Source organism: Macaca fascicularis, chromosome 10 (genome assembly GCF_037993035.2).
Source record: "Macaca fascicularis isolate 582-1 chromosome 10, T2T-MFA8v1.1".
Taxonomy (NCBI): domain Eukaryota; kingdom Metazoa; phylum Chordata; class Mammalia; order Primates; family Cercopithecidae; genus Macaca; species Macaca fascicularis.
Genome location: NC_088384.1, coordinates 73,371,991 through 73,399,989, shown reverse-complemented (window position 1 = coordinate 73,399,989; position 27,999 = coordinate 73,371,991). Strand labels below are relative to the sequence as shown.

The window sequence follows — 27,999 nt, the reverse complement described above, 5'->3', positions numbered from 1 at the left end:
CAACCGATTACCACTTCTTCAAACATCTCGACAACTTTTTGCGGGGAAAATGCCTCCACAACCAGCAAGATTCAGAAAATGCTTTCCAAGAGTTTGTCAAATCCGGAAGCATGGATTCTTACACTACAGGAAAACACAAACTTATTTCTCCTTGGCAAAAATGTGTTGATTGTAATCGTTCTTATTTTGATTAACAAAGATGTGTTTAAGCCTAGCTATAATTATTTAAAATTCACGGCCCAAAACGACAATTACTTTTGCACCAACCTAACACATTAGTAGTTTAAAAGGGACTATGGCAAGTAAAACATAATTAGAGAGTTCATGTTATTAGTACTTATTAATGCTTTGCCAGTAATGTGACATCTCTCAATTATAGTATCTTTCAAAGAAAATTCCTCAACCTAATTATATTTGTGTATTAGAAATCAAACATCATGACTGGTATTATAGTCACATAAAAAGTCTAGCAGTTTTTAAACTCCATTATCACAACTAGAAAAAGTAAACTAGAAAAAGCAATGTGATTTGGTAGATTCCCATTATTGCATTCCCCAAAGTACACAGAATAAAATTAGAGTTAGTATGTACAGAACGTACAGACACAGAAGTACAAAGTGTCATGTGTATTTGAGTGAGAGGAGAAAATTATAGATATTAAGTGGAGTAAAGTTTATATTATACACTGGTCCAGAAAATCAAACTGTCAGTGGTCAAAGAGTAACATGAAAATTACAGGGCTAAAAGTAGTAATCAAAAGTAGGGTAAGTGTAGATAAAAGAATTAGGAAAATGGAAGGAAGCATAAGCATATAACTGAAGGAATTAACTATTCAGTAGCTTAAAACATAACATGAAGATAACAGCAATTGTTCATTATTTCCAGCAGAAGATGTGCAAGCCAAAACAGTTTTGAAACTTATTACAAGGGTGTTTATTTTATAAATTTCAGGCTTTCAGATTTTTTACCTAAAGAAAAAGAAGTTTCCATTGGCTACTAGGGAAAACATTCTGTTACAAATAATGCGTCCTACTTTAGAGTAGCTTGTCTTGTACCACTTGAGAAACATTGGTGATTGCTGGAGATCTCCACCACTGTTTTATCACTTCCCCTACAGGATGCTGAAATTCCCACAAATTCAAGCACTGCCTGTAAAAAACCACAATCTACCGGGTGCAGGAAGAAAATATTAGATCTACTTGCCTGAGGTTTTAAAAAATCTCCTTCATTATCTCTATTTTAGGGATATGTTTCATAATGCACATAATAGATCAGTAGTTCATGATCATCATGAATAAATGAATATATATAATAGCATATACCATCAAAACTGTCTGATGTGGAGTTAGCCTTGGAAGGGGACTAAAGTTTCATTCAGCTCTAGAATTATAGCTCTAACTGTAATTTATTATATCCTAGATTCTTTAGATACTTTATCTTCAATCTCCATAACAACTCATCAAAATAGCAAGCACAGAATATCTGTGTTCTCACCAAGTGAGAATAAGTCACTTGTCCCAGGTCACAAGGCAGAGTGGTATTCATATGCAGTTCTGACTCCAGAGCTCTTCTTTCTATACTATCGCCACTCCAAACCTTACCAAAGGATTCACAATAGGTTGATTTTAAGTGGCAAGTTTCTATAATGACATAAACTCCATTTTTTAAAAAACAAAAATCTGATTTGTGCACAACATTTTATGGGACACATCAATTTACATAACATGAAACACACCATCCTATGCACACTACAGCTTTGATTTACTCCTCCCCTTCTACTGAGGTAGAAGAATTTTGAAGTGGTAGGGAAGAAGCTAGCACTACAGCCTCCTGCCTCCAAAAGAATTGTCCATGTGGTTTTTGGGGCATGGAGGGGAAGCCCATCAGATTCATCGAAGACTTACAAGGTTTTAAAAAGTGTTGTGTTGAACAAAAGCCACTAGCTTGGGTTAAAAGAAATTGAGACAGTTCAAAATGAGAAAAGGCCTCTGGGCCTTCATCTTTCCAGGAATAGGAGGCAGCATGAGACAGCTACTCAGCCACAAACATGGGCCATTTCTTATGTAAAAGAAGGATGACTCAGAAGGCAGAGCCAAGCCCAGAGGGTATTGCCAAGAGCCAAATAGATCAATACATTAGGAAACCACTTCCAGAGGGTAGAACTGGGTCCTAATTAATAAACATTGCCTGTCCCTGGAGTAGAGGAACCTTTCAACATGCACCTGGCTAGATTTCCAAATTGCCATGGACCAGTGACTCGTATGTCTCTCCTTCACCCTTTCAGGACAGCAGTGTCTAATGTGGTTTTTCTGTCTCTCCAGTGTACATTGGGTGTGTGAAGGCATAGGGGAATAACTTGTCTGTTTAGTTTACAGGTGCCTTAATTAAAGAACTATACCTAAGGAACTTCATCGACATCTTGACTTCATACAGACCATGAGATCATGGATTCTGAGCTTGATGATATGATAAGATGAGACGGGTAATTTTGGGAGGATGAGATTCATGAAAGAGACATGAATCATTGAGGCCTAAGGGTGGTGGACTATTGCAGATTGTTACAACAATGGCCCCCAGGGAATCACAACTCCTTGTGTTCCCATCGCTTTGCAATGTGACTTTGCCCAGTCCTCCCATCAAGAGGTGGAGATTATTTTTTCCCACTCCTTAAGTCTGGGCTATGCTTTTGACTTGCTTTGACCAACTGAAATATGGCAGATGACACTTCAACTTCCAAGGCTAGTCCTTAGGCCTTGTAGCCTCTTTTATCCTCCTGGAGCAATGCCGTGAGACCACCATGTCCTGAAGAAGCAAGGAATAACAGACCATGTGGACAGAGAGGCCCAGCCATCCCAGCTGTCTCTGCTGACCACCAGCTGCATGAAACTGCATGAGAGTGAGTCCAGATGAGATCTGTGAAAAACCACCCAGTCAACCCACAGAATTATGAGATTATGAGGATTAATAAATCATTGTTGCTTGAACTCACTAAGTTTTGGGTTGTTAATGCAGCAATTGACAACTGAAATGATTCTGTGTTTTCAGCCTATTAGGACTTCTTGGTTCAAAAATCTCAATTCTCTGAAGCTAAGGCAGACCAATAACTAATGACAAAATAAATCATATAGAATATATTCCTAGCATTGGGAAAAGGATTAGAAGAATAAAATATCGGCCAGGCATAGTGGCTCAGGCACAGTGGCTCTCGAGTAGCAGGGATTACAGGCACCCGTTACCACACCCAGCTAATTTTTGTATTTTTAGTGGAGACGAGGTTTGGCCTCGTCTGTGTTGGCCAACACAGTGTTGTTGGCCAGGCTGGTTACAAACTCCTGACCTCAGGCGCTCCGTCCACCTTGGCCTCCCAAAGTGCTGGGATTACAGGTGTAAGCCACTGTGCTCCGCCACCAAATGATGTTTAGAAATAGTTATTTCATGTTTTCTTATTTAACCATGTGAAGAAGTTGGATAAAGTATTAAATTATTTAACCTCCATGAGCCTCAGTTTTGTATAAAATAGAAATGCTGTTCCTACCTTTCGGAGTATGTGTGAAGACAGAATAGAATCAAAGTTTAAAGTGTTTGGTGTTTTATTAAATACATGGCACCTTAATAACAAATGTAAGTTCCCCTCTCTTTCTCTGTTAGCAGATACCTTTTTTTTTTTTTTGAGATGGAGTCTCGCTCTGTCACCCAGGCTGGAGTGCAGTGGCACAATCTCAGCTCACTCTCTGCCTCTCGGGTTCAAGCAATTCTTCTACCTCAGCCTCCCAAGTAGCTGGAACTATAGGCACATGCTACCACACCCAGCTAATTTTTGTATTTTTAGTAGAGATGGGGTTTCACCATATTGACCAGGCTGGTCTTGAATTCCTGACCTTGGGATCCCCCCATCTCAGCCTCCCAAAGTGCTGGGATAACAGGAGTGAGCCACCGTGCCCAGCCGAAACCTATCTTTTTAAAGGAAGTAGCATTAGCATCTGTGTGAAAAGCACTTCCCTTATTGAAATAAAGTGAAGAAGCTACGCTTTGTAAGCCCTGGAAGAAGCAGCTCCTGCTGAACTTTACTTTCTCTCTGGCTTTTTCTCACTCTGATCAGTGCTCCTACCCCCTTTTCCTAGAAACCTCTTTTTTTGGTTACGCTTACCACGTGTAAAACTGACTGGCATTTTCAAAACAGATTTAGTAATTCAAGAAAGAAGAAAAAATATATAAAAGGCATAGACACAGTTCAATATACACTGACACATCTCTGGTTATAATATCTCAACTGCCTTCTGCCTGGTCCCAGCTCATTCCTTTTCCTGGGAGAATTTCACAGGAACCTTTCCCTACTCGCTGGTGGGAGTGCCATCTTACTTTCAACCATATGGGAGCAACTTTCCTTCACACCTGGCTCTGTCTGGCATTAAGGGCAAGAATACAAATTCTAACTGCCGCTCACTTAAGCTCTTCCCATTCTGAAGGACACAGCTTTTCTCTTCCCCAGAGCCCTGACAGGATGAGGGTGATGGGCATTATTGCCCCCAACCTCTATGCTCTGAGAACAACACCTTGGTTCCCTAGAGAGCCATCTCAGTCATACAATAATTGTAGCATCCATACAGCAAGAATTGCACGCGTAGAAAGGAGCTATTCCATTCCTCTCTTAACATAAGTGATTTACGATCATTATTTCTGCATAATTAGATCAGACCTGGATATTTCAAGGTCTCTAAATACAGATACATTTTGATGTACTGTTATACATTTGGTAATAGGCTAATGGCTTAGTTACATATATTAAGATATAGCAGATGCTCTGAAACAGTCTATAATTTAGTGTCTGTCTTGAAAAGATATTTTGTGGTCTTTTATTCTCTCTTCCTCATCACTTCCTTCTTCAAGTGCAAAGATAGCAAAATTTCCATAAAAACTAAAGTTACTGGGGACTAGGCTTTTATTTATTCTTTTCTGGAATAGTTCTGTTACTTATTTTAATTTTTATGAAGTTTAACTGAGTAGAGAAGGCCAAATAACTGAGCTTTGCTGAGAGTATTCCTTCCAGAAGCCTAATTACCTCCTGTAGATACAAGTAAAGAGCTTAAGAGCAACCTTGAAGGATAGTTGAGTAATTTATGCAGTGTGCCTGGCACGGTGCCTACCACATAGCAAGTGTCTAATAAATGTTATTTTATGATTAATTCTTGATTAGGTGAGAAATAATGTTGGAGAAATACAAATTATAAGTGAGAATATGTGGTGGAACATATTAACTGATGACAATATTAACTGATGGTTTTTCTTGGTACTTTTTTGTACCTGTGGCCTTTTCCCAATTTAGTCAGTGAGTTGCTCATTGCTTCAGAAAAAAAATGATGTGATAGAAAGAAAGAAATTTTCTTGGTTGTTGGAGGAAAAGAAAGGACTTACAATCTGGACAATAGAATAAATGTAGAATAACTGGGATATAACATCAAAGTAACTGCAAGGCTTTCTGTGCTCTCTTCCCAAAATGAGAAAACATTCCTTGGAATAGGAGTAGGGAGATAGCTAGAGAGGTAGTAAAGAGAAATTAACACTACAATAGCTTGACATCAAACGTATTAGCTTGACATTAAACAGAAATTACATTCCAATGTTGAAAAAATTGTATTTCTTGCATGCTAAAATTTATGAACTAAAATGTATAATGAATACATTAACTTAGTTAATTCTATTCATACAAAGTATGAAGGCTTTGTTAATGGTGAGTGTAAGATGTGATTATGTCCTCTAGAAATAGGGCACTAAAGCTTTTAAGCTTAGAGACACAGAGTGACTTTGGTTGAAAGGCTGAAATTTTACAATAGATAGGTTTCCACGTAGGGTTGTGATGAAGAGTGGAAACACTCAAACTACTTGTTTTGTTGTCAGTAGTTGAAGTGGCTGCAATGTGATTAAATAGGCAGCAAGGTGGCCTGAATATATTCCTGTCATTTCTAAGTCCTAATGTCCCCACAAACTAAATCATTATTTCTCATGTGCCCCCTCCCAAGTCACCATCCTCTCTCCAATTTTCTGTCCCTGTCAAGGGGATCATCATTTTCTCAAGCTCCAAATCTTCCATCATGCTTTACTCATTCCATGCCAACATCCCCATGAACAGGCAAAACATTGTTGTGTTTGTTTTTCTTTGAATTGCACAGTTGTGAGTGGGGAGTGGGAAGAGTTATTCTCAGAACTAAATGAGATCATGGATGTGAAAGTGCTTGACATTTGCTAGCACTCAGTAAAGTTTCTTTTAATTTCTTCTGTCTGACAATTTAAGCCTTTCAATAATCCAATCTTATTTTTCTTAACCAATTTATTTCACACTACATCCTGCTCTTATTGAAGTGGTAGTATCCTCCTACCCCGTATGTACATTCTACTCATTCTCACACCCATGTATTTTACTTATTTGTGTACTTCTAATTTGGAATGCTTTCCTGTTCTTTTCCAAATATCCAATTGTTATTCATCCTTCCAGGACATGTCTTTCCTGTTTCAACATTAGAGCCGATGCCTACTATAGTTCCTGTCCTATAACAGATACTTAATACATATCTGTTAAATGACGAAATAAATTTGCTTTCCTACCTCTAGGTCTCACTGGATACTACTGCCTTCAATGACCCATCCGTTCTTGGTACATCTTCAGGAAGTGGTACTCCCTTGTAACTTATGTTAGCACCCAATCATATATTGAATTTTATTCTATGGATTGTAAGATCTCTGAAGAAAGTGCTCCATCCTCTTTTTTTTTTTTTTTTTTCAAGTTTGCCCCTAGCACCCTGCACAGTTTCTTAATTAAAAATGTTGTTTGATTAAATGCTTTTATTATAACACAGCATGTAATTCTGCTGCTGGATCTAAAATTTGACCAAACTGCCTTTTAAGTTACAATTCAAAACTTAGAGTCGAAGAATCTCAAGTTTGGAATTGTCTTCTGACATACCGTGAAATAAAATCCAGAATCTCAAGGTTGGAAGAGAGTTGTCTCTACAACAGTGGTTTCCATTTAATTATTAAATATGGATAGACATTTATGATGTTTTTAATTATTTTGCTATAATAAGCAATACTGTAAGGGATAACCTTGAACATATTTCCTATAAAACAGGTATGAGGGTTTGCTAGGGTGGACAAGAAGTAAATTTGCTCATTTGAGAGGTAGTGTGCTCATTTTAAATATTAATAGATAATGCCAAATTGGCATTCCAAAAAGCTACTACTTTACTTCCACACATAGTGTATGTATGTTATACATAATACTGCCAAGGCCGGGTGCGGTGGCTCACACCTCTAATCCACCTCTAATCCTAGTACTTTGGGAGGCTGAGGTAGGCAGATCACCTGAGGTCAGGAGCTGGAGACCAGCCTGGCCAACATGGCGAAACATTGTCTCTACTAAAAATACAAAATTAGCCAAGCGTGGTGGCAGGTGCCTGTAATCCCAGCTACTTGGGAGGTTGAGACAAGAGAATTACTTGAACCCCAGAGGGGCAGAGGTTGCAGTGAGCCAAGATCGTGCCATTGCACTCTAGCCTGGGCAACAAGAGTGAAACGCCATCTCAAAAAAAAAAAAAAAGTACTGCTACACATATTAATTAATAGAAATTAATATTCCTACATATTCCTATATATACTATATATGTTACTATATAGGAATATTAACTTTTTCTCGCCATAACTGGCACTTTTCAATTTTTGTCAATGTATTGTGATAACACTGGTGTCTCATTGTTAATTTTCATTTGCATGATTACTGGCACAGTTAACCATCTTTTCACATTTGGGAGTATTTATATTTCCTCCCTAAGGAACTGACTGTTAGGTCATTTTCCCATTTTTCTATCAGGCTCTTTTTAAAAAAAAATCTTTAGGAATTCCCTATATATTCTGGATGTTATTTGATTCAGTGTGTATGTTGTAAATATATTCTTCAGTCTGTTTTCAACCTTTTAACTGTTTATTGTATCCTTTTCACCATAGACGTCTTAAATCTTGAAGCAGAGAAAATTATACATTCTTTCCTCACTTATAACCTTTTGTTTGTGTTTTGTTCAAGAAGGTTTTCTTACCAAGCATTTGAATCTATATTTTCATGTATTTCCTTAAACTATTTTTATAGTTTTGCTTTTACAACGTACTTTTGTTTTGTTTTGTTTTTTTGAGACGGGGTCTCATGCTGTCATCCAGGCTGAAGTGCAGTGGCACAATCTCAGCTTGCTGCAACATTCACCTCCCAGGCTCAAGCAATCCTCCCACCTCAGCCTCCTGAGTAGCTGGGACCACAGGCATATGCCATCGCAGCTCGCTAATTTTTTCTTTTCTTTTTTTTTATATATATTTTTAGTAGAGATGAGGTTTCACCATGTTGCCTAGGCTGGTCTCGAACTCCTGAGCGCAGGTGATCCACCCACCTCAGCCTCCCAAAGTGTTGGGATTACAGGCATGAAGCACTGTGCCTGGCTACAATTTACATTTTTAATCCATCTGGATCATTTTTGTGATTCGTATGAAGTGGTATCTACCGTTATGTCCTAAATGAATGGACAATTTGTCACTAGCAATCATTATAATTCATCTCTTTCCTATTACATTTAAAAATCTCCTTTCAAGTACTAAATTCTTATTCATGCACTGGTCCGTTTTTAACTCTCTGTTCTGTTTTCCTGATCTACTCCTCTATTCTTCTGGCAATACCCTAATTACTATATATCTAATTATTGTATATTTATAATTGTATATTTTACTATCTGGTTGAGCAGGAACTTCTCTGTGTGTATGGGGACACACACACACACCCCCTCTATGTTCCTCTTTGTGCAACTTATCTTGGGAATTCCAGCATAATTTCTTTTCTAGATGAATTTTAGAATAGGCTTGTCAGATTCATTTAGAAATATGTTGATATTTTGACTGGAATTGTTACTTTACAATTGACTGGAAATGTTAATTTACAAAAACTTGGCATATTTACAACACAGAATCATTTAGACATACAGCTTTAATTTATTCAGGTTTCTTTGTTTAATGTTCTCCAGATACATTTTAATTTTCATTCCCTGGGTATTTTATTACACCTTCATTAAAGTTATTCCTAGCTATTTTATAACATCTGTTGCTACTGTGAAAAGGATTTTAAAAAATAAATCTTTGTGATTATTGTATTTCTAAAAAATAAAATGAAACTTTATTTAGATTTATCATAAGTCTTAAAGGTTACTTGGCTTACCACTTCCAGTCTTCTCTTGGATTCATTTTTCACTTCATTTCTAGCTATTATTTCAGCTAGGGTTTTGTGGGTGATAAATATTCTGAATCCATTCATGTCTGAAAATGCCTCATGTTTGAAAATGTCATTACACTTGTCTGATTGTCAGATTATAGAATTCTAAGTTCAAAATCATTTTCGCCTCAGTATTTTAGAAAATTTTTCTCTAGTGTCTTGTGGCTCAGTGTGGCTAAAGAATCTGAAGTCAAGAGGGTGCTTTTTGTTTGTAAATAACATGTTCTAAAAGCTTCTTTTTAGAAGCTTTTAGGATTTTCTTATTATCCATAAAGTACTAAGATTTTACCACTATTTTCTATGAGCGGGTCTTTTCCCTGTCTTCTTGCTTGGCACAAAGTGGGCCTTAATGTAAAAACTTGAGTCTTTTTTCATATCTAGGGAATTTTATTTGATTTATTTTTCCTCTGAGTTCTATTTTCTCTTTCTGGAAATCCTATTGTCTGGATATTGTAATGTTTGTGTGTATCCTCCAAGTGCCTTAACCTTTGTTTCATATGTATCATCTCCCTATCTGTTTGTATTATGATCTGAGGGAATTTCTCAGTTTGATCTTGAGCATCCAGGTTGCTCTTCAGCTATGACAATTTTGCCATTCAGCCTTAAGGTTTTTACTTTTGCTATCAGATATTTCATTTCTAAAATATCTTTTTTCTTTCATTAAAGCCTGTTCTTGTTTCATGGATTAAGTAACCTCTCTAAATATATATTACGGTATTTTATGTTTTAAAGTCTTCAAATGTTTGCTTTTTAAAAAATATGGAATGCTTCACAAATTTGGGGGTCACCCTTGTGCAAGGGCCATGCCAATATTCTCCGAATTGTTCAAATTGTAGAATGTGTAAGCACTGCTGAGTCCTACTGTCCTCGTGTTAGGCTTGGATTTTCCCCGTTAATCTGTCTGTGAATGCTATAACGAATTACCTCAGCTTTCTACCAGTGACTTTGTGGGTATTGCAGGGTGTGCTATCAGAGTGTAACAGGAGCTAGTCTTCTAGGAATAGGAATAGAGACTCCATGAATATCACTAGCCATTTGCAGCCGCAGTCTATATCTCTGGCACAAATGCCGACCACAAATGCTCCCACCTAACAGTGATTTGTCTCCTTTTGCACTTATTTTTGACTATGTACTGCAAACTTTATCAGGGTGGATTCTTTGAGGCCTATGATGAAGTTGTCTTTCCATGGAGAAAACGTGAATTTACTTTTGCCAGTTTCCTGACGTTTAACCTAGGTGCCTAGATCTAACCTTAGAGCTAGTTCTAGGGTTGGGGTGCCTGGGAACCCCTAAGCAATGTAAACCCAAGCTGTGAGGGCTGGCACATGACCACACAACTTCTCAGAGAGATATATTTTTCTTTTTCCCTTTCTCTTTGCTCTGCTAAAAGTTAAGTCCTATTGATCCCTGAACTTGGGAAGGGGTAGTGTGCCCTTATTTTAAGAGTATAGCATTTTCTGGTCCCAGGTTAATGTTGAAAAGGTCTCTTACTAGACTTCTCACCTTGGACAGGTCTAGAGAATTGGATTCTATCCTCTTTGTGTGGCCATTAAAACCAGTGTCTACACTTGCCTAGCACAGGGGCAAAAGCTGCTTTGATGTTCAGGTGCACGGCTGGGGCCAGGAGGGAGCAAATCTTGGCTCTGCTCAGGGGCATTTGTGCTTACTTCTCTAGGTTCTAGATTTTCCCTAGATTTTTTATCTGGTACTTCACTGTCTTCTAAACTCTCTGATGCATTTAAGAAGTTTGTATTTTACATGTATCATTTTATTTCAGTAGGAGGGTTGGTCCAACAACCTAGTAACCTAGCCTTTCATAAGTCTTGCCCTTTCCTCTGTATATGGTGGTAGTGGCGATTGAGAGGGGAGTGGGGGTCAGAATTGCTAGGCTGCTCCTACTGCATTTTTTTTTTTTTTTTTTTTTTTTTTTGAGACAGAATCTTACTCTGTCCCCCAGGCTAGAGTGCAGTGGCGCGATCTTGGCTTACTACAACCTCCACCTCCCGGGTTCAAGAGATTCTCATGCCTCAGCCTCCCAAGTAGCTGATATTCCAGGTACCCACCACCCTGCCTGGCTAATTTTTGTATTTTTAATACAGACGGGGTCTCACCATGTTGGCCAGGCTCCCGACCTCAGGTGATCCACCCGCCTCAAACTCCTGAAGTGCTTACCGGCGTGAGCCACCGCGCCAGGGCTCCTTCCTTTTTTTCCCTGAAGCTACTCTTACGTCTTTCCTAGCAGTATTCTCTTTTGCACATTTTGGGCAAAAGTTTTCTCTTTCAATTCAATTCCACCTATTATTTTGTCTCTTGGGAATTCCTGATGATTTCAAAGACACTCCTGCTTGTTTCCAGAGTTAATGTGTTTTTGTTTTTTTCTCCCTAAATCTCTCAATCATGGAAGCTGCAAGGTGTAAATCACTTTATCCAATCTTAGAATATTCTCTTCAATCCTGGCATTATAATCTTGGTTCTGAGTCTGAGGGAACAGGCTTAAAGAAGTCATAACAACCAGTTTTTTTTTTTTTTTACTATATTTTATTGGCTGATAAATTATATAAATAGGACTAGATGACTATAGTAAATAAATTGAAGAATCCAGTAAAATTAGAAAATCTACAAAAAACTGATAAAATATCACTGTTAGAGTTTATGTAATAATCATACTGTGAAAACAACTGGTTGAAAAGCAAATAGCTTGATCAATCACCTGGCTGTTTGTTCTATATGAAAGCAAACATATGTATATTACATTTAAAAATATTTGGATGATTGATTGAATTTTTAATTTTTCATCTGGCTGTTTAATAGTATGCACAAACAGCCTGAGGCAAGTAAATATGATTGTGAGGAAAATACGCAGCACAGTCCTTTGGAGAATTCAGACTTAGAATAACAAAGGTAATACAGAGTAAAAACCTTTGATTCCCACCAGAGAATTCAGGTCTTACTAAACTCTGTTCTTCAGAATTTTAAATATCTACAAATTCAGAATAATGAAAACATTTGAATGACCTACTCCACAAGTTTTGGGAATGTATTTTACAAAGTATAGCATTACATGTATGTTAATTACTATTTAATTTTACAAGTGTTTCTGAGCATCTACTAAATGTCAAGTTCTACAGTGAGCTAAAGGAGATCTAAAAGGCAAGTACAACACCATCTCTGTAATCATGTAGTTAGCAATCTGCTAAGGGAGTTAAAAACTAACTCAATTATGAGACTCTGATGCAGAGGACAATAAAGGCACAATGTGCTATTTGGAAGGGGTTGGGAAAGTTTTGTTTTGTTTTTTGTTTATAGAGACAGGGTCTTACTATATTGCCCAGGCTAGTCTTGAGCTCCTGAGCTCGAGATCCTCTTGCTTCTTGCTTCACCCTCCCAAAGTCCCAAAGTGCTGGGACTACAGGCATGAGCCACCAAGGGTTTTTTTTTTTTTTTTTTTTTTTTTTTTTTTGACAGTCTCGCTCTGTTGCCAGGCTGGAGTATGGTGGCATGATCTCTGCTCACTGCAACCTTCACCTCCCAGGTTCAAGCAATTCTCCTGCCTCAGCCTCCCGAATAGCTGGGATTACAGGTTCACGCCACCACATCCAGCTAATTTTGGTATTTTTAGTAGAGACGGGGTTTCTCCACGTTGGCCAGGCTGGTCTCAATCTTCTGACCTCGTGATCCACCGGCCTCGGCCTCCCAAAGTGCTAGGATTACAGGCATGAGCCACTGCGCTGGATCTGTTTTTTTTTTTTTTAAGAGGAAGTAGAACTTGAGATAGACCTTGAAAGATGAACAAGATACTATACTTTAGATTTATGGCGATGATGGGGAAGAAGATTGGATGACAGTCCTTTCCTGTCGACAGACCGTCTGCAGAACAGCTTGAGAAAGACATGGAAGTGGGAGAGTTAGCTAGGTATACTGAGTAGCTAATAATAGTTTGAATTGGTTGAAATAAAATACGTGTGTAGCTAAGACAAAATAGAAAGGAAGCTAGGATCTAATTATATAGGATTTTGACTACTGGACAAGATATTAGAACTTTATTCTATATAAAGTGGATGTCTCAGCAGGAGAACACAATGATTAGATTTGGAGTTAAGGAATATTATTTCTGGCAGTAGTGTATGTGGATAAGAGAAAAGCAAGTTAGAAGTGTATTAGTGTAGTTAAAAGATACTAAAATGAGATTTTAAATTGAGACAGTGAAAATGCATAGGTGGGAAAACCCCTGAGAATGTAGAATTGACAAGATTTGGTAAAAGAATAAGGGAATGAATAAATATAAAGGATTAGGAGATTCTGGTTCTAGATTTAGCTTTGCAGGATGACGCGGGGGAAGCAATTTCACCATGGTAGGCCTCAGTCTTATCGTTAAAACACTGAATTAAATGATACTTACGGGAATTAGAACTGTATAATCACACAATTTGGAGTACTTGAGAACAAGGTGAGCAGGGAAGGATAGTTGAGGCCATTAACAAGAGAAAAAACAGAGGAGGAAGTAACTTTGATAATAAATGTTGATTTAAGGAATCTGCATGCATACTTCATGATCATCATGTAGCTGGATATGCTGGTCTAGAGATTAGAAGGAGGGTCTGACATATAGACATGTAAACAAATGTGTGGGGCTTGGGTGACAGCATGAGATGCATAGAATACGAAGAGCAAGAAAGCCAAGCACCGAGCCTTGGGCACAACATTTAAAGGAGAACTGAGAAAGACAAGCCCATGAAAGAGCCTGAGATGGCTCTGCAGAGGAAGAGGGAAAAAGAAGATGGTGAGTAATGTCACATGGTGCACAGAGGTTAGCAGAAAGAACGGCAAGAGGCCACTGGATTGGTAATCAATGAGCTGTTGGCATTCTTCGAAAAAGCAGTTTCAATTGATGGGGGGATAGATCTTGGGATTCATTAGGAGCAGGTAGAGGGCTATCACTGGCAGAGAGAATTCTTGGGATATACATAAAATGGGAGAGACTTATGAACCCTTATGTGCAAAAAAAAGTGGAGTCGGAATTGGGAAGAGTGATTCCTGTCAGACAAAAAGAACATGTCAGGGAGTTCCTCAATAAAGCTGAGATAAAGCTGATGCATGAGCATTTACGGGTTCTGCAAGGGGGTCTGTTCACCTAGCTCTCCCCAGGCCAAAGCCTGTCCTGTCTCCAATAAGTGCTACCCTACTGAATAGATTCAAAGAGTAGTAGTAATTGTTTGATACAGAAAGCTTTTAGATCTGTATACTAAAAATTATAAAACTTTGATGAAAGAAATTCAAGGAGGCATAAATAAATAAAAAGATATATTCATGGATTGGAAAAATTAATATTGTAAAAATGTCCATATTACTCAAAGCAATCTACAGATTCAATATAATCTCTGTCAAAATCCCAATGTCATTTTTCACAGAAATAGAAAAAAAACAGCCATCAATTTTGTGTAGAACTACCAAAGACCCCAAATAGCCAAAACAATCTTAAGCAAAAAGAACAAAGCTAGAGACATCACACAACTTGACTTCAAAATATATTACAAATCTATAGTAATCAAAACAGCATGATAATGGACTAAAAACAGACACATTGACCAACAGAACAAGATAGAGATCTCAGAAATAAACTTTTGTATTTATGATCAATTGATTTTCAACAAAGGTGCCAAAACACATGATGAGGAAAGGACACTATCTTTAATAAATGGTGTTGGGAAAAATGTATGTCCACTGCAGAAGAATGAAATTGGACCCTTATCACACAAGGCATACAAAAATCAACTCAAAATGTATTAAAAACCTAAACACATAGAATGACTCTGTTATCGAAAAGACAAAAATTAACAAATGCTGGCAAGGATGTGGAGAAAAAAGCACAAGCAACAAAAGTGAAAATAGACAAATAGAATTTACAGCAAACTACAAATCTGTACAGCAAAGAAAACAATTAACAGATTGAACAGACAACCCATGAATTGGGAGAAAATATTTGCAAACCATACATTTGACAACCATATATTTAAACACTGTTGGTGGAAAGTAAATGGGCACAGCCATTATGGAAAGCAGTATAGAGGTTTCTCAAAAACCTAAAGATAGAATTACCATATGATCCATCAATCCTGCTACTATTTATCCAAAGTAAAGGAAATCAGTATACTGAAGAGACACCTGTGCCCCCATGTCTATTGCAGCACTTTTCACAATAACCAAGATATGGAGTCAACTTAAATATTCATCAACAGATAAATGAATAAAAATATAAAAACATAAAATAAATATCAATATAAAAAAATAAAAATATACACAATGAAATATTATTCAGCCATGAAAAAGAATGAAATTGCCAGGTGCGGTGGCTCACGCCTGTAATCCCAACACTTTGGGAGGTCAAGGCGAGTGGATCACTTGAGGTCAGGAATTTGAGAACAGCCTGGCCAACATAGCAAAACCCCGTCTCTACTAAGAATACAAAAATTAGCCAGGCATGATCGTGCATGCCTGTAATTCCAGCTACTGGTGAGGCTAAGGCACGAGACTCGCTTGAATCCAGAAGGCAGAGGTTGCAGTGAGCTGCGATCATGCAATTGTACTCCAGACTGGGCAACAGTGTGAGACTTGTCTCAAAAAAAAAAAAAAAAAGAAAAGAAAAAGAAAGAAAAAAGAAAAAAAGAATGTAATCATGTCATTTATGCAATATGGATGAGCCCAGAGGACATAATGTTAAGTGAAATGTCAAGCACAGAAAGACAAACGCCGCATTTTCTCACTCATATGTGGAAGCGGAAAGAATTGAGCTCATATAAGTGATAGAGTAGAATTGTGGTTATTAGATAATAGGAAGGATGGGAAGAGAGGAGGATAGGGAGAAGTTGGTTAATTGATACAAAAATACAGCTAGATAGGAGAAGTAAATTCTAGTGTTCTATGGTACTGTAGGATAAATATGGTTAACGACTTATTGCATATTTTAGAAAAGCTAGAAGAGAAGATTTTGAACCTTTACAACACAAAGAAATAATAAATGTTTGAGGTGCTATGCTAATAACTCTGATTTGATCATTACACATTCTATATATGTACAAAATATCACTCTGCATCATTGATGAAGTTGATGCATGTTTATGTATCAACTAAAAACAAAAGAAAAAATATTCAGAAGACATACATTCATGGCTGACAAAAATATAACTTTATTTTCCTGAAACTGGCACCTAATCTCTGTGTTGGGTCACATATTGGCACAATGGAAGAAAATTTAATCTAGTTACTTACAAAAAAACCCAGTCACTTTGTCATTTCAAAAAAAATAAAAAAGACTTAAACATAAGACCAGAAACTCTAAAACTAAAAGAAAATATAGAGGAAAAGCTTCACAGTTTTGGCCTGGGTAGTGATTTCTTAAATATAACCCCAAAAAGCACAAGCAACAAAAGTGAAAATAGACAAATAGAATTTACAGCAAACTAAAAATCTGTACAGCAAAGTAAACAATTAACAGATTGAACAGACAACCCATGAATTGGGAGAAAATATTTGCAAACCATACATTTGACAAGGGACTAATATCTAAAATAGATAAGAAACTCAACTAAATAGGAAGAAAACAAACAACTTGATTAAAAAGTGGGCAAAAGCCCCGAATAGACATGTCTTGAAAGAAGACATAAAAATGGCCAACAGATATATACAAACAGCCAACAGATATATGAGAAAATGTTCAATATCACTAATCATCAGGAAAATGCAAATTAAAATCACAACGAGATATCACCTCACACTTGTTAGAAAAAAGATGAAAGATGATAAGTGTTGGTGAGGATGTGGAGAAAAGGGAAATCTTTTTTGAGACAGAGTCTTGCTTTGTCACCCAGACTGGAGTGCAGTGGCGCAATCTCAGCCCACTGCAACCTCTGCCTCCTGGATTCAAGCTATTCTCCTGCCTCAGGCTCCCAAGTAGCTGGGATTACAGGCATGTGCCTGGCTAATTTTTTTATTTTTAGTAGAGATAGGGTTTCACTATGTTGGCCAGGCTAGTCTTAAACTCCTCACCTCAGGTGATTTGCCCGCCTTGGCCTCCCAGAGTGCTGGGATTACAGGTGTGAGCTACCACACCTGGCTAGAGAAAAGGGAAATCTTATACACTGTGAGTGGGACTATAAATTGGTACAGCCATTATGTCAAACAATATAGCCATTCTTCAAAAAACAAACAAACAAACAAACAAACAAAGAATTGGCATATGATCCAGCAATCCCCCTTCCAGGTATATATCCAAAGGACTTGAAATCAGTATGTCAAAAAGATGTCTGCACTCCCATGTTCATTACAGCATTATTTACAATAGTCAAGATATGGAAACAGCCTAAGTGTCCATCAATGGATTAATGGATAAAGAAAATGTTGTATATATATACAATGAAATATTATTCAGCCTTATAAAGAAGGAATCATGCTATTTGCAACGACATGGATAAAACTGGAGTACATTATACTAAATGAAGTAAGCCAGGAAGTGAGAGACAAATACTTTCTGATCTCACTCATATGTGGAATCTAAAGAGTTGAAACTCATAGAAATAGAGAGTAGAGGCTGGGCCCGGAGGCTCACACTTGTAATCCCAGCACTTTGGGAGGCCAAGGCGGGTAGATCACCTGAGGTCAGAAGTTTGACAGCAGCCTTGCCAACATGGTGAAACCCCGTCTCTACTAAAAATACAAAATTAGCTGGGCATGGTGGTGTGCACCTATAATCCCAGCTACTCGGGAGGCTGAAACAGGAGAATCACTTGAACTTGGGAGGCGGAGGTTGCAGTGAGCCGAGATGGTGCCATTGCACTCTAGCCTGGGCAACAAGAGCAAACCTCCATCTCAAAAAAAAAAAAAAAAAAAAAAAAAAAAAGAAATAGAGAATAGAATGATGGTTACCAGAGACTGGGGAGGGAGGTATGGGGAATGGGGAGAGGTTGGTCAAAGAGTACAGTTTCAATTAAATAGGAAAATAAGTTTTAGATGTTGCACAGCATGGTGCCTATAGTTAATAATGTATTCTGTATTTCAAAATTACTAAAATAGTAGATTTCAAATGTTCTCACCACAAAAAATGGTACTTATATGAAGGGATGGATATGTTAATTAGCGTGACTTAATCATTGCCCAACAAATACATATATCAAAACATCACATTGTGCCCCATAAATATGCAATTAATATTTGTCACTGAAAAAAATACAAAATCAGAAACCATTCAGATGAATCTGAGATACAAAGGTGTGAAAAAGCCTTATAACTTTCAGGAAACTCACAAAAGAGAAATGTGCTTTTTTACTGATCCCTCACATAACACAGTTATCAAACTTCTCTCTTGCAGTCATCAATCCTATCATAACACCTGGTCTCTCCTGCTTCTTTTCAAGGAGAGATGCTCCAGTTACTTGCAATGTATCTTTTCCCTGGTTAGAGGTGCAACATAAAAGAATTTAATGAAAGCAAAGGTAATTTAGAAATCCTCAATTCCATAGGTTATTCAAAATAGCACTGGTAGAAGCAAGAACATTTCTGAAGCAGTAGGATATTTCCTGCTTGTACTGCTTAGGCTCAGCTTCCTCTGCAACATGTCCAGGGCTTGGTCTTTATGTGGCCTCCTTCTGGACCAGACAGGGACCTAGACATGATTGTGAGGCAACTGCTTTCTGGCCTCTGGTTACTGTGAGACTGATGAGCTACGTGCCCCTTTCAACTGGGATAGAGAGCTGCTGGGTAGGTGGAGTGTGTCTGTGAGAGTTACTATTAACTTTTTGTTGTTTTGCTTTGCTTTTGTAATCACAGAAGTGTATGATAAGAGTTACTACTAGAAAGAAATAGATGGGGCCAGCCATGGTGGCTCATGCCTGTAATCCCAGCATTTTGGGAGGTTGATGCAGGAGGATCGTTTGAGCTCAGAAGTTCAAGACCAGACTGGGCAACATAGCGAGATCCTATCTCTACAAAAAATACAGAAATTAGCCTGGCATGGTGGTGCATGCCTGTGGTCCCAGCTAGTTGGAAGGCTGAGGTGGGAGGAATGCTTGAGCCTGGGAAGTCAAGCCTATAGTGAGTTGTGATTATGCCACTGCACTCCAGCCTAGGAGACAGAATGAGACTCTGCCAAAAAAAAAAAAAAAAAGAAAAAGGTATATTCTGAGGTAGTAGCAAGTTCTATCATTGTAAATAAAAATTTTCAAAAAAGAAAAAAGAAAAAATTGTTTCTAAGCGAGATCTAAATAAATAAACAAGAAAGAAAAGAAATAGATGGGAGGCAGGAAACCTTGGACTCTGGATGATCTATAGCCAGAGCTCTTGGCAGTGCCTTTTCTCTGCCTCAGTGATATATTTTACACTACCTTAAAGCAGCAGCAGGCTGGGCACGATGGCTCACACCTGTAATCCCAGCACTTCGGGAGGCTGAGGCAGGTGGATCATGAGGTCAAGAGATGGAGACCATCCTGGCCAACAGAGTGAAACCCCGTCTCTACTAAAAATACAAAAATTAGCTGGGTGTGGTGGTAAGCCCCTGTAGTCCCAGATACTCAGGAAGCTGAGGCAGGAGAATTGCTTGAACCTGGGAGGCGGAGGTTGCAGTGAGCTGAGTTCGCGCCACTGCACTCCAGTCTGGGCGAGAGAGCAAGACTCCATCTCAGGGAAAAAAAAAAAAAAAAAAAGCAGCAGCTAAGTTGATAGAGTGAAGAGAGAAAAAAAAATTAGAAAAAAATGACTAGTTTAACATAATTAGTTTTCTTTCCATCTTTCTAAGCCATAGACTTTGAGATGGACTGTTCATTCCTTCCATCATTTTCAACTATTTTAACCTGAGGATTTACCAAAAGGGAAAAATCATTTCAGTAACTTTTTAAGAAATTCCCTAGGTGAATGTAGAGTCAGGGACAATCGCATAGTTATGTCCTCCCCAATAATTTTATATAGGTAAAATCAAAATACAATGAGTATCAAGTGAAAAAAATGAATAAAAAGGCAACATGCAAGCTTGCAAGGTGTATCTGAATGAAAAAGGATAGACCTGTCCGTTTTGCCTTGAGAAATAGGGTAGAGGGGCAAAGAGAGGGAAAATAAGTGAGGTCAAGGGCTAATTTTACATATGAATCTTAGCTCTTTTAGCACTAGCTTTTGTTTTTTGTTTTTTGTTTTTGTTTTTGTTTTTGTTTTTCTTTGAGACAGAGTTTCGCTCTTGTTGCCCAGGCTGGAGTGCAATGGCACAATCTCGGCTCACTGCAAACTCTGCCTCCTGGGTTCAAGCGATTCTCCTGCCTCAGCCTCTGGAGTAGCTGGGATTACAGGCATGCGCCACCACGCCCAGCTAATTTTGTATTTTTAGTAGAGACGGGGTTTCTCCATGTTGGTCACGGCTGGTCTCAAACTCCTGACCTCATGTGATCTGCCCGCCTTGGCCTCCCAAAGTGCTGGGATTACAGGCATGAGCTACTGCGCCCCGCCAGCACTAGCTTTTAAAAAACAACTGTTTTCTCTCCCACTAACTACTTTGCTGGTTCTCTATACACCCACAATTAATGAATGATCTATCGATAGCTAGAGTCTGACCCTGAACACTGCCACAATCCTGGAAGAACTCTGTATAATCATTATGTCTCTACTTTCTCTCTTCATGTTCACTTCTACCAATTGAAATCAGCTTCCTTTCTTTCTTTTCTTTTCTTTCTTTCTTTTTTTTTTTTTTTTTTTGAGATGAAGTCTTGCTCTGTCACCCAGGCTTGAGTGCAGTGGCGCGATCTAAGCTCACTGCAACCTTCACCTCCTGGGTTCATGTGATTCTCCTGCCTCAACCTCCTGAGTAGCTGAGATTACAGGTGCCCGCCACCACGCCTGGCTAATTTTTGTATATTTAGTAGACACGCAGTTTCACCATGTTGGCCAGGCTGGTGTCGAATTCCTGACCTCAGGTGATCTGCCTGCCTCAGCCTCCCAAAGTACTGGGATTTCAGGTGTGAGCCACCACACCCAGCCTTGACATCAGGTTTCTGTTCATGCTTCTCCGCTGAAACTGTCCTGGAAACAAAAATTCTCAAGCTATTAAATTTCATGGTCACTTGCTGACTCTAATTTCCCCATTCTCTCTGGCATTTGGCATTGTTGGCAATTCCCATGTTCCTAGCACTCTCTCACCTTGGACTTCTGTGATAATCTCTCTAGCCTTGATATCCATCAACTCTTCTCAGTTCCCACTGCTGTTGCTATAGTTTAAGTCTTCATTGTTTCTTGTTTGGACAATTCAGTAATGTTCTACTAGTTACACTGTCACCAGAGTTATACAGTGACATCCAATCCTCTACTGCCAAAGTCTCTCTCTCTCTCTCTCTCTTTCTCTCTTTCTTCCTCCCTCTCCTCCTCTCTCCTCTTCTTCCCTTTTTTCTTTCTTTTTTGCTAAAGGGCACTGAATATTTGCTTTTTTTGCTATTAAATTTTTTTTTTGCTTTTCTTAGTTTTTAATTAGTATGTAATAATTGTACATATTTATGGAGCACAGTGTGATATTTTGATACATATATACAATGTATAATGAACAAATCAGGGTAATTAGCATGTTTGTAACTTCAAATGTTTATCACATTTTTGTGTTCGGAACATTCAAAATCTGCTCTTGTAGCTATTTGATACAATAAATTGTTGTTAAATATAGTCACACAATAGTGCTATAGAACCCTTGAACTTATTCCTCCTATTTAGCTATACTTTTGTATTTGTTTAACCAACCGTTGGATATCCCCTCTCCCCCAACCCTCACATCTAGTAGCTACTATTTACTCTCAAAGTCATTTTTCTAAGGCATAATTCTATTCATGTTCTTCAAGGAATAAACCTGAAATGACTACCCATTCCTCCCAGGATAAAGCCCAAACTTCACAGCCTGTCACACAAAGTCCCTACCTACCACTCCAGCCTCATAAGTTGCTTCTTATATACTACACAACAGCAAACTGATACACTTATTTATAGACCATGCTCTTTCATTCCTCTGTGTCTTTGGTCCTTTTTTCTGGCCTGAAATGTTCTTGTTCTCCCTTGCCTGCTTGATGAACACTGACTAATCTTTCAAGATTCGGTCTATGCCATTTCCTTTGTGAAGCCTTTCTGACTACTCCACACACCAGTAGAATTGACCTCTCCTTCATTCTGTGCCCTACAGTACCCTGTAAATGCTTCTGTTTTATTACCTACAACACTTTACAATTTATTCATTAGTTATTTTGGTTTTTCTCTTCGAGACTCTAAGCTGCTTCAGGATATGGACTGTTCTTAGATATTCTTATATCCCCAATACTCCTGGTGTATAACCTTCATTAAAGATTTACTTTTTCCCTCTACAATTCAATGGCCTTTAGGATATTCACAAATTTGTGCAAACATCCTACAATCAGAGAACAATTTTCATTACCCCAAAAGAAATCCTGTACCCCTAAGTCATCACCACCCCAATTCCCGCATACCTCCCAGGCCTAGGTAACCAGTAATGGACTTTCAGTCTCTGTGTATTTGCTTATTACGGATGTTTCATACCTAGGAAGTCACATGATATGGGGCCATTTGTGTCTACCTTCTTTTGCTTAGCATGTATTCAAGGTTATCCATATCATACTTTGTTTGTGGTTTTTGCTGAATATTCTTTTGTATGGATATACCACATTTTGTTGATCTGTTCATCAGTTGTTGGACTTTTGCGCTAGTTCCACTTTTTGTCTATTTATGAATAATGCTACCATTTATGTGTAAGTTTTTGTATGGAAATGTGTTTTCAATTCTCTTGGATATATGCCTAGGAATGGAACTATTAGATCATATAGTAACTTTGTGTTTAACCTTTTGAGGAATTGCCCGTTTTCCAAGCATTGCAACATTTTTTAAAAATTGAGGTGAAATCCATGTAACATACAATTACCCCTTTTAAAGTGTGCAGTTAAGTGACATTTAGTGCATTCATAGTGTTATACAGCCATCACCTTTCTACAGTTTCAAAATTTCATCATCCTGGAGGTACACTCTGTACGCATTAAGTAGTCACTCCTCTTTCTCCCCTCTGCCATCCCCTAACCCAGTAATCTGCTTTCCATCTCTCTGAGTTTGCCTATTTCAGATATTTCATAAAATAAGAATCATACAATATGCAGCCTTTTGTGTCGCTTCTTTCCTGTAGCACAACTGTTTTTGAGGTTCATCCAAATTGTAACACGTATCAGTACTTCATTCTTTTTTATGGCTGAGTAATATTCCATCATATGTATATTCCAATGTAAATACCACAATTTGTTTATTTACTCATTTGTTGGTCAATATTTGGGTTGTTTACACCTTTAAGCTACAATGAATAATGGTTTTATAAATATTTGTGTACAAATTTCTGTGTGAACACTATGTTTTCATTTCTCTTGGTTATATACCTAGTAGTGGAATTAATAGGTCACATTGCATATGTTGGTGCAAAAGTAATTATGGTTTTCTCCATTATTTTTTTTTGAGGCGGAATCTCGGTCTGTTGCCCAGGCTGGAGTGCAGTGGTACCATCTCGGCTCACTGCAAGCTCCGCCTCCCGGTTTCACGCCATTCTTCTGCCTCAGTCGCCCGAATAGCTGGGACTACAGGCGCCGGCCACCACGCCTGGCTAATTTTTTGTATTTGTAGTAGAGATGGGGTTTCACCGTGTTAGCCAGGATGGTTTCCATCTCCTGACCTTGTGATCCTCCCGCCTCAGCCTCCCAAAGTGCTGGGATTACAGGCGTGAGCCACCACACCCGGCCTCTCCATTACTTTTAATGCCAAAACTTCAATTACTTTTGCACCAACCTAGTAAATCTATGTTTCACTTTTTAAGAAACTGCCACATTGTTTTCCACCGTGACTATACCATTTTATATTCACACCAGCAATGTGTTAAGGCTCCTGTTTCTCTATATCCTTCCAAAATTTGATAATTTCCTTTTTTTTTTTTTTTTTTTTTTTGTGAGACGGAGTCTCGCTCTGTCGCCTGGGCTGGAGTGCAGTGGTGCAATCTCGGCTCACTGTAACCTCTGCCTCTCGGGTTCAAGCGATTCTCCTGCCTCAGCCTCCTGAGTAGCTGGGACTACAGGTGTCTGCCATGATGCCCAGATAATTTTTGTATTTTTAATAGAGACAGGGTCTCACCATGTTGGTTGGCCAGGATGGTCTTGATCTCTTGACCTCGTAATCCACCTGCCTCAGCCTCCCAAAGTGCTGGGATTACAGGTGTGAGCCACCGTGCCCGGCCGATAATTTCCTGTTTTTTCATTATAACCATCCTACTGGGTGTGATGTGATAACTCACTGGCTTTTCGCTTTCATTTCCTTAATGACCAATGATGTAGAATATCTCTGATGTGCTTGGTCATTTGTTCTTCTTTGGGAAACTGTCTATCCAATTTCTTTGCCCATTTTTAAATTGGGTTGTCATTTTGTTGATGAGTTGTAAGGTTCTTTGTATACTCTGAATACTGAATTCTCATCAGATATATGAGTTGCAAGAATTTTCTCTCATTCTATGGGTTGTCGTTTGAGTTTCTTGATGATATCCTCCAAAGCAGAAGAGTTTTGATAATCAGTTTGGTTTTTCCTTTTCTGCTTGTGCTTTTGGTGGCATATCTAGGAAATCATTGCTTATCCAAAGTTAGGAAGATTTATGTCTATGTTTTCTTCTAAGAGTTTTAAATCCTTAGCTATATGTATAGGTCTTTGATCTATTTTGAATTAATTTGTGTATATGAGGTATGAGGTGGGGGTAGAAATTCATTCTTACGAAATTTTTATTTATCTTTTAATTTAATTTTAAAGAGATGAGGTTCTTGCTATGTTGACCAGGCTGGTCTCGAAGTCCTGGCCTTAAGTGATCCTTCTGCCTTGGCCTCCCAAAGTGCTGAGATTACAGATAGGAACCATTGTGCCTAGCTTTTAAAAATTGTTTTATTTAATTTTTTCAAATTCATTTTTTTCATGTGGTTATCCAGTTGTCCCAGCACCGTTTGTTGGAGAGATTATCTCCTCCAGCACCTCCCACACTGAGTTTTCATGGCATCTTTGACAAAAATCAATTGATGATAAGTGTGACAGTTTACTTGTAAAACTCTCAATTCTATTCCAGTAATCTATATGTCTATTTTCACATCAGGACCATACTGTCTTGATTACTGCAGCTTTGTAGTAAGTTTTGAAATTGGGAAGTGTGAGTCCTCCAACTTCATTCTTCTTTTTCAGGAACATTTTTTTTCCATATGAATTTTAAGACCAGTTTGCCAATTTTTGAGAAGTCAGCTGGGATTTTCATAAAAATTGTGTTGAAGCCCAGGTGCGGTGGCTCATGCCTGCAATCCCAGCACTTTGGCTGGCTGAGGCCGGTGAATAACCTGAGGTGAGGAGTTCAAGACCAGCCTGGCCAACATGGTAAAACCCCGTCTCTACTAAAAATACAAAAAATTAGCCAGGTGTGGTGGCAGACGACTGTAATCTCAGCTACTTGGGAGGCTGAGGCAGGAGAATCGCTTGAACCCAGGAAGCGGAGGTTGCAGTGAGCTGAGATTGCGTCATTGCACTCCAGCCTGGGCAACAAGAGCGAAACTCCATCTCAAAAAAAAAAAAAAAAAAAAAAAAAAAAAACAAATAAATAAAGACTGTGTTGAATATGTAGATCAATTTGGAGAGTATTGCCATCTTACCAATATTAAGTTTTCCAATCCATGAACATGGGAAGTCTTTTCATTTAGTGAGGTTGTCTTTAACTTCTTTAAACAATTTTTGTGGTTATCAGAAGATGAGTTTTGCATTTTTTTGGTAAACTTTATCCTTAAGTAGTTCATTTTTTGATACTATTATAAAGTTTCTTTCTTAATTTCATTTTTGGTTTGCTCATTGCTACTGTATAGAAATGGAACCATTTTTTGTATTTATTCTGCAGTGCTGTGGAGCTCATTTATTCGTTCTAATAGTTTTGTACTTGATTCCATAGGATTTTCTATATACAAGATCATGTCATCAGTGAATACAGATAATTTCACTTCTTTCTTTCCAAGCTTGATGTCTTCTACTTCTGTTTCTTGTGTAATTGCCATGGCTAGAACTTCCAGTACAATGTTGAATAGAAATGGCAAAAGTGGACATCCTTGTCTTATTCCTGATGTTAGGGGTAAAGCATTCAGTCTTTCACCATTAAATATAGTAGCTTTGGGTTTTTTGATATATTATATCAGGTTGATAAAGTTTCCTTCTATTCTTAGTTTGTCACACATTTTTATCACAAAGCATGTTGAATTTTGTCAAATGCTTTTACTAGATTTAGAATGATCATGTGATCTTTGTCTTTTATTGATGTGATTGTTACATTGATTACTTTATGGATGGTAAACCAATCTTACATTTCTGGGTAAAATCCAAATATTTCCTTTTTTTTTTTTTTCTTTTCTCTGACAGGGAATTGAACCTGGGCTGTGGCAGTGAGAGTGCCGAATTCTAACTACTAGACAATCAGGGACCAAATGAATATTTATTAAGTTGAATTTATCATGAGCACATTATATGAGGATTGGGTAAAAAGTAACTCAAAAAATGGCCAAAGAAACAAGATTGGAAAATAACTTCCATTTTCAGATAGTAACTATACAGGAAACACTGAAACTTTGGAAGTGAAATTGTTATTGTGTAAATATTTTAAAAGAACATGTTTATGAATCTTTCAAACTCTTTGAGTCCTATATTTTTCCTTTAAAGTCTTGGAACTAGACCTTTATGATATTCTAAATTTAATAACACTTAACAACTTGCCCTAAATATCCCTACTTTATAACAATTACTGTAGTGGTTTTCTCACAGATTTGTTTTCTCCCCATCGCCCACACCCTTCCCAAGTATTATCCCAAGTGAGACTATCATTATCATCTGTTCTTCTCATTGCACATTTTAAAATACCTGTACAAAAATGGCGTTACTTAGGGATATAGTAAAGTTCTAATCTTTTGATTGGCTTCTGCCCTTGGCACTGTTTGAGCAAAGAGAAAAGACCCTCACAGAGAACTGTAAGGACAAAAAAACTTACTTTTAATTGTGACCCCAAGAATTATCAATATCTCTATTAACAGAGACAAGGGCTTCATCTTCTCTTAAGCAACTCCTCTTCACTGTAACACAGGCAGAAACTAGGTGGTTGGCCCAAGAGCTCCTCTTCTCAGGGCTGTGGTGGGGGCAGGAGTCAGTTGCTAAGCAACCATTTCCTTACTCTTGGGCCAATGGGCTGCCAGGGAGTTCCTTTCAAGCCGGAATGAAGGCAGCTGCTGGAGAATGTAGGCTGTGGAAAGGATCCACTGCTTTCCTCTGGCTGAAGATAAGGGGTAGGCTAGAAATTAGGGGTGGCTCTCTAACATGAAAGGAAGGGACCATAAGTCCAACTCGTACATGTCCACACGTTCCACTGTGTTCAGGGGTGCTGAAAGTTCTTATTTTTATGTTGCCTCTAGAGGTATAAACTACACTTACGTAAAAACACAATTAAGGTACATGAACTGATCTGACATCATCCTGTAAGCTGGTATCTCTAGGCTGTAGTGGAAAAGAAACAATGGGCCAAGTCTGCTTTGTTCCCAATCTGGATGAAAATCTTTATCCTCTTTTCCAGTTAGAAACTGCTGAGGATTTACTGAAACAAAGGC

At 38.1% G+C, this 27,999-nt stretch overlaps 1 protein-coding gene and 1 non-coding gene across 4 annotated transcripts in view; both read right to left on the bottom strand.

The window, feature by feature from the left end:
- Nucleotides 1-27,524, bottom strand: part of SEL1L2 (SEL1L2 adaptor subunit of SYVN1 ubiquitin ligase) — a 138,311-nt gene extending 110,787 nt beyond the window's left edge. For all 3 annotated transcript variants that reach the window (XM_074004747.1, XM_065521850.1, XM_065521851.1), the window contains exon 1: nt 27,390-27,524. Coding sequence is in view for 2 of the 3 variants with exons in the window: in XM_065521850.1 (XP_065377922.1) it covers nt 27,390-27,447 (58 nt within the window). In the remaining variant the exon portion in view is untranslated. The remainder of the gene's footprint in view (nt 1-27,389) is intronic.
- LOC123567424 (U6 spliceosomal RNA) lies at nt 10,049-10,157 on the bottom strand. Its single transcript, XR_006690332.2, has one exon. It is a non-coding gene; the product is annotated as a U6 spliceosomal RNA (small nuclear RNA).
- Nucleotides 27,525-27,999: the final 475 nt, after the last annotated feature.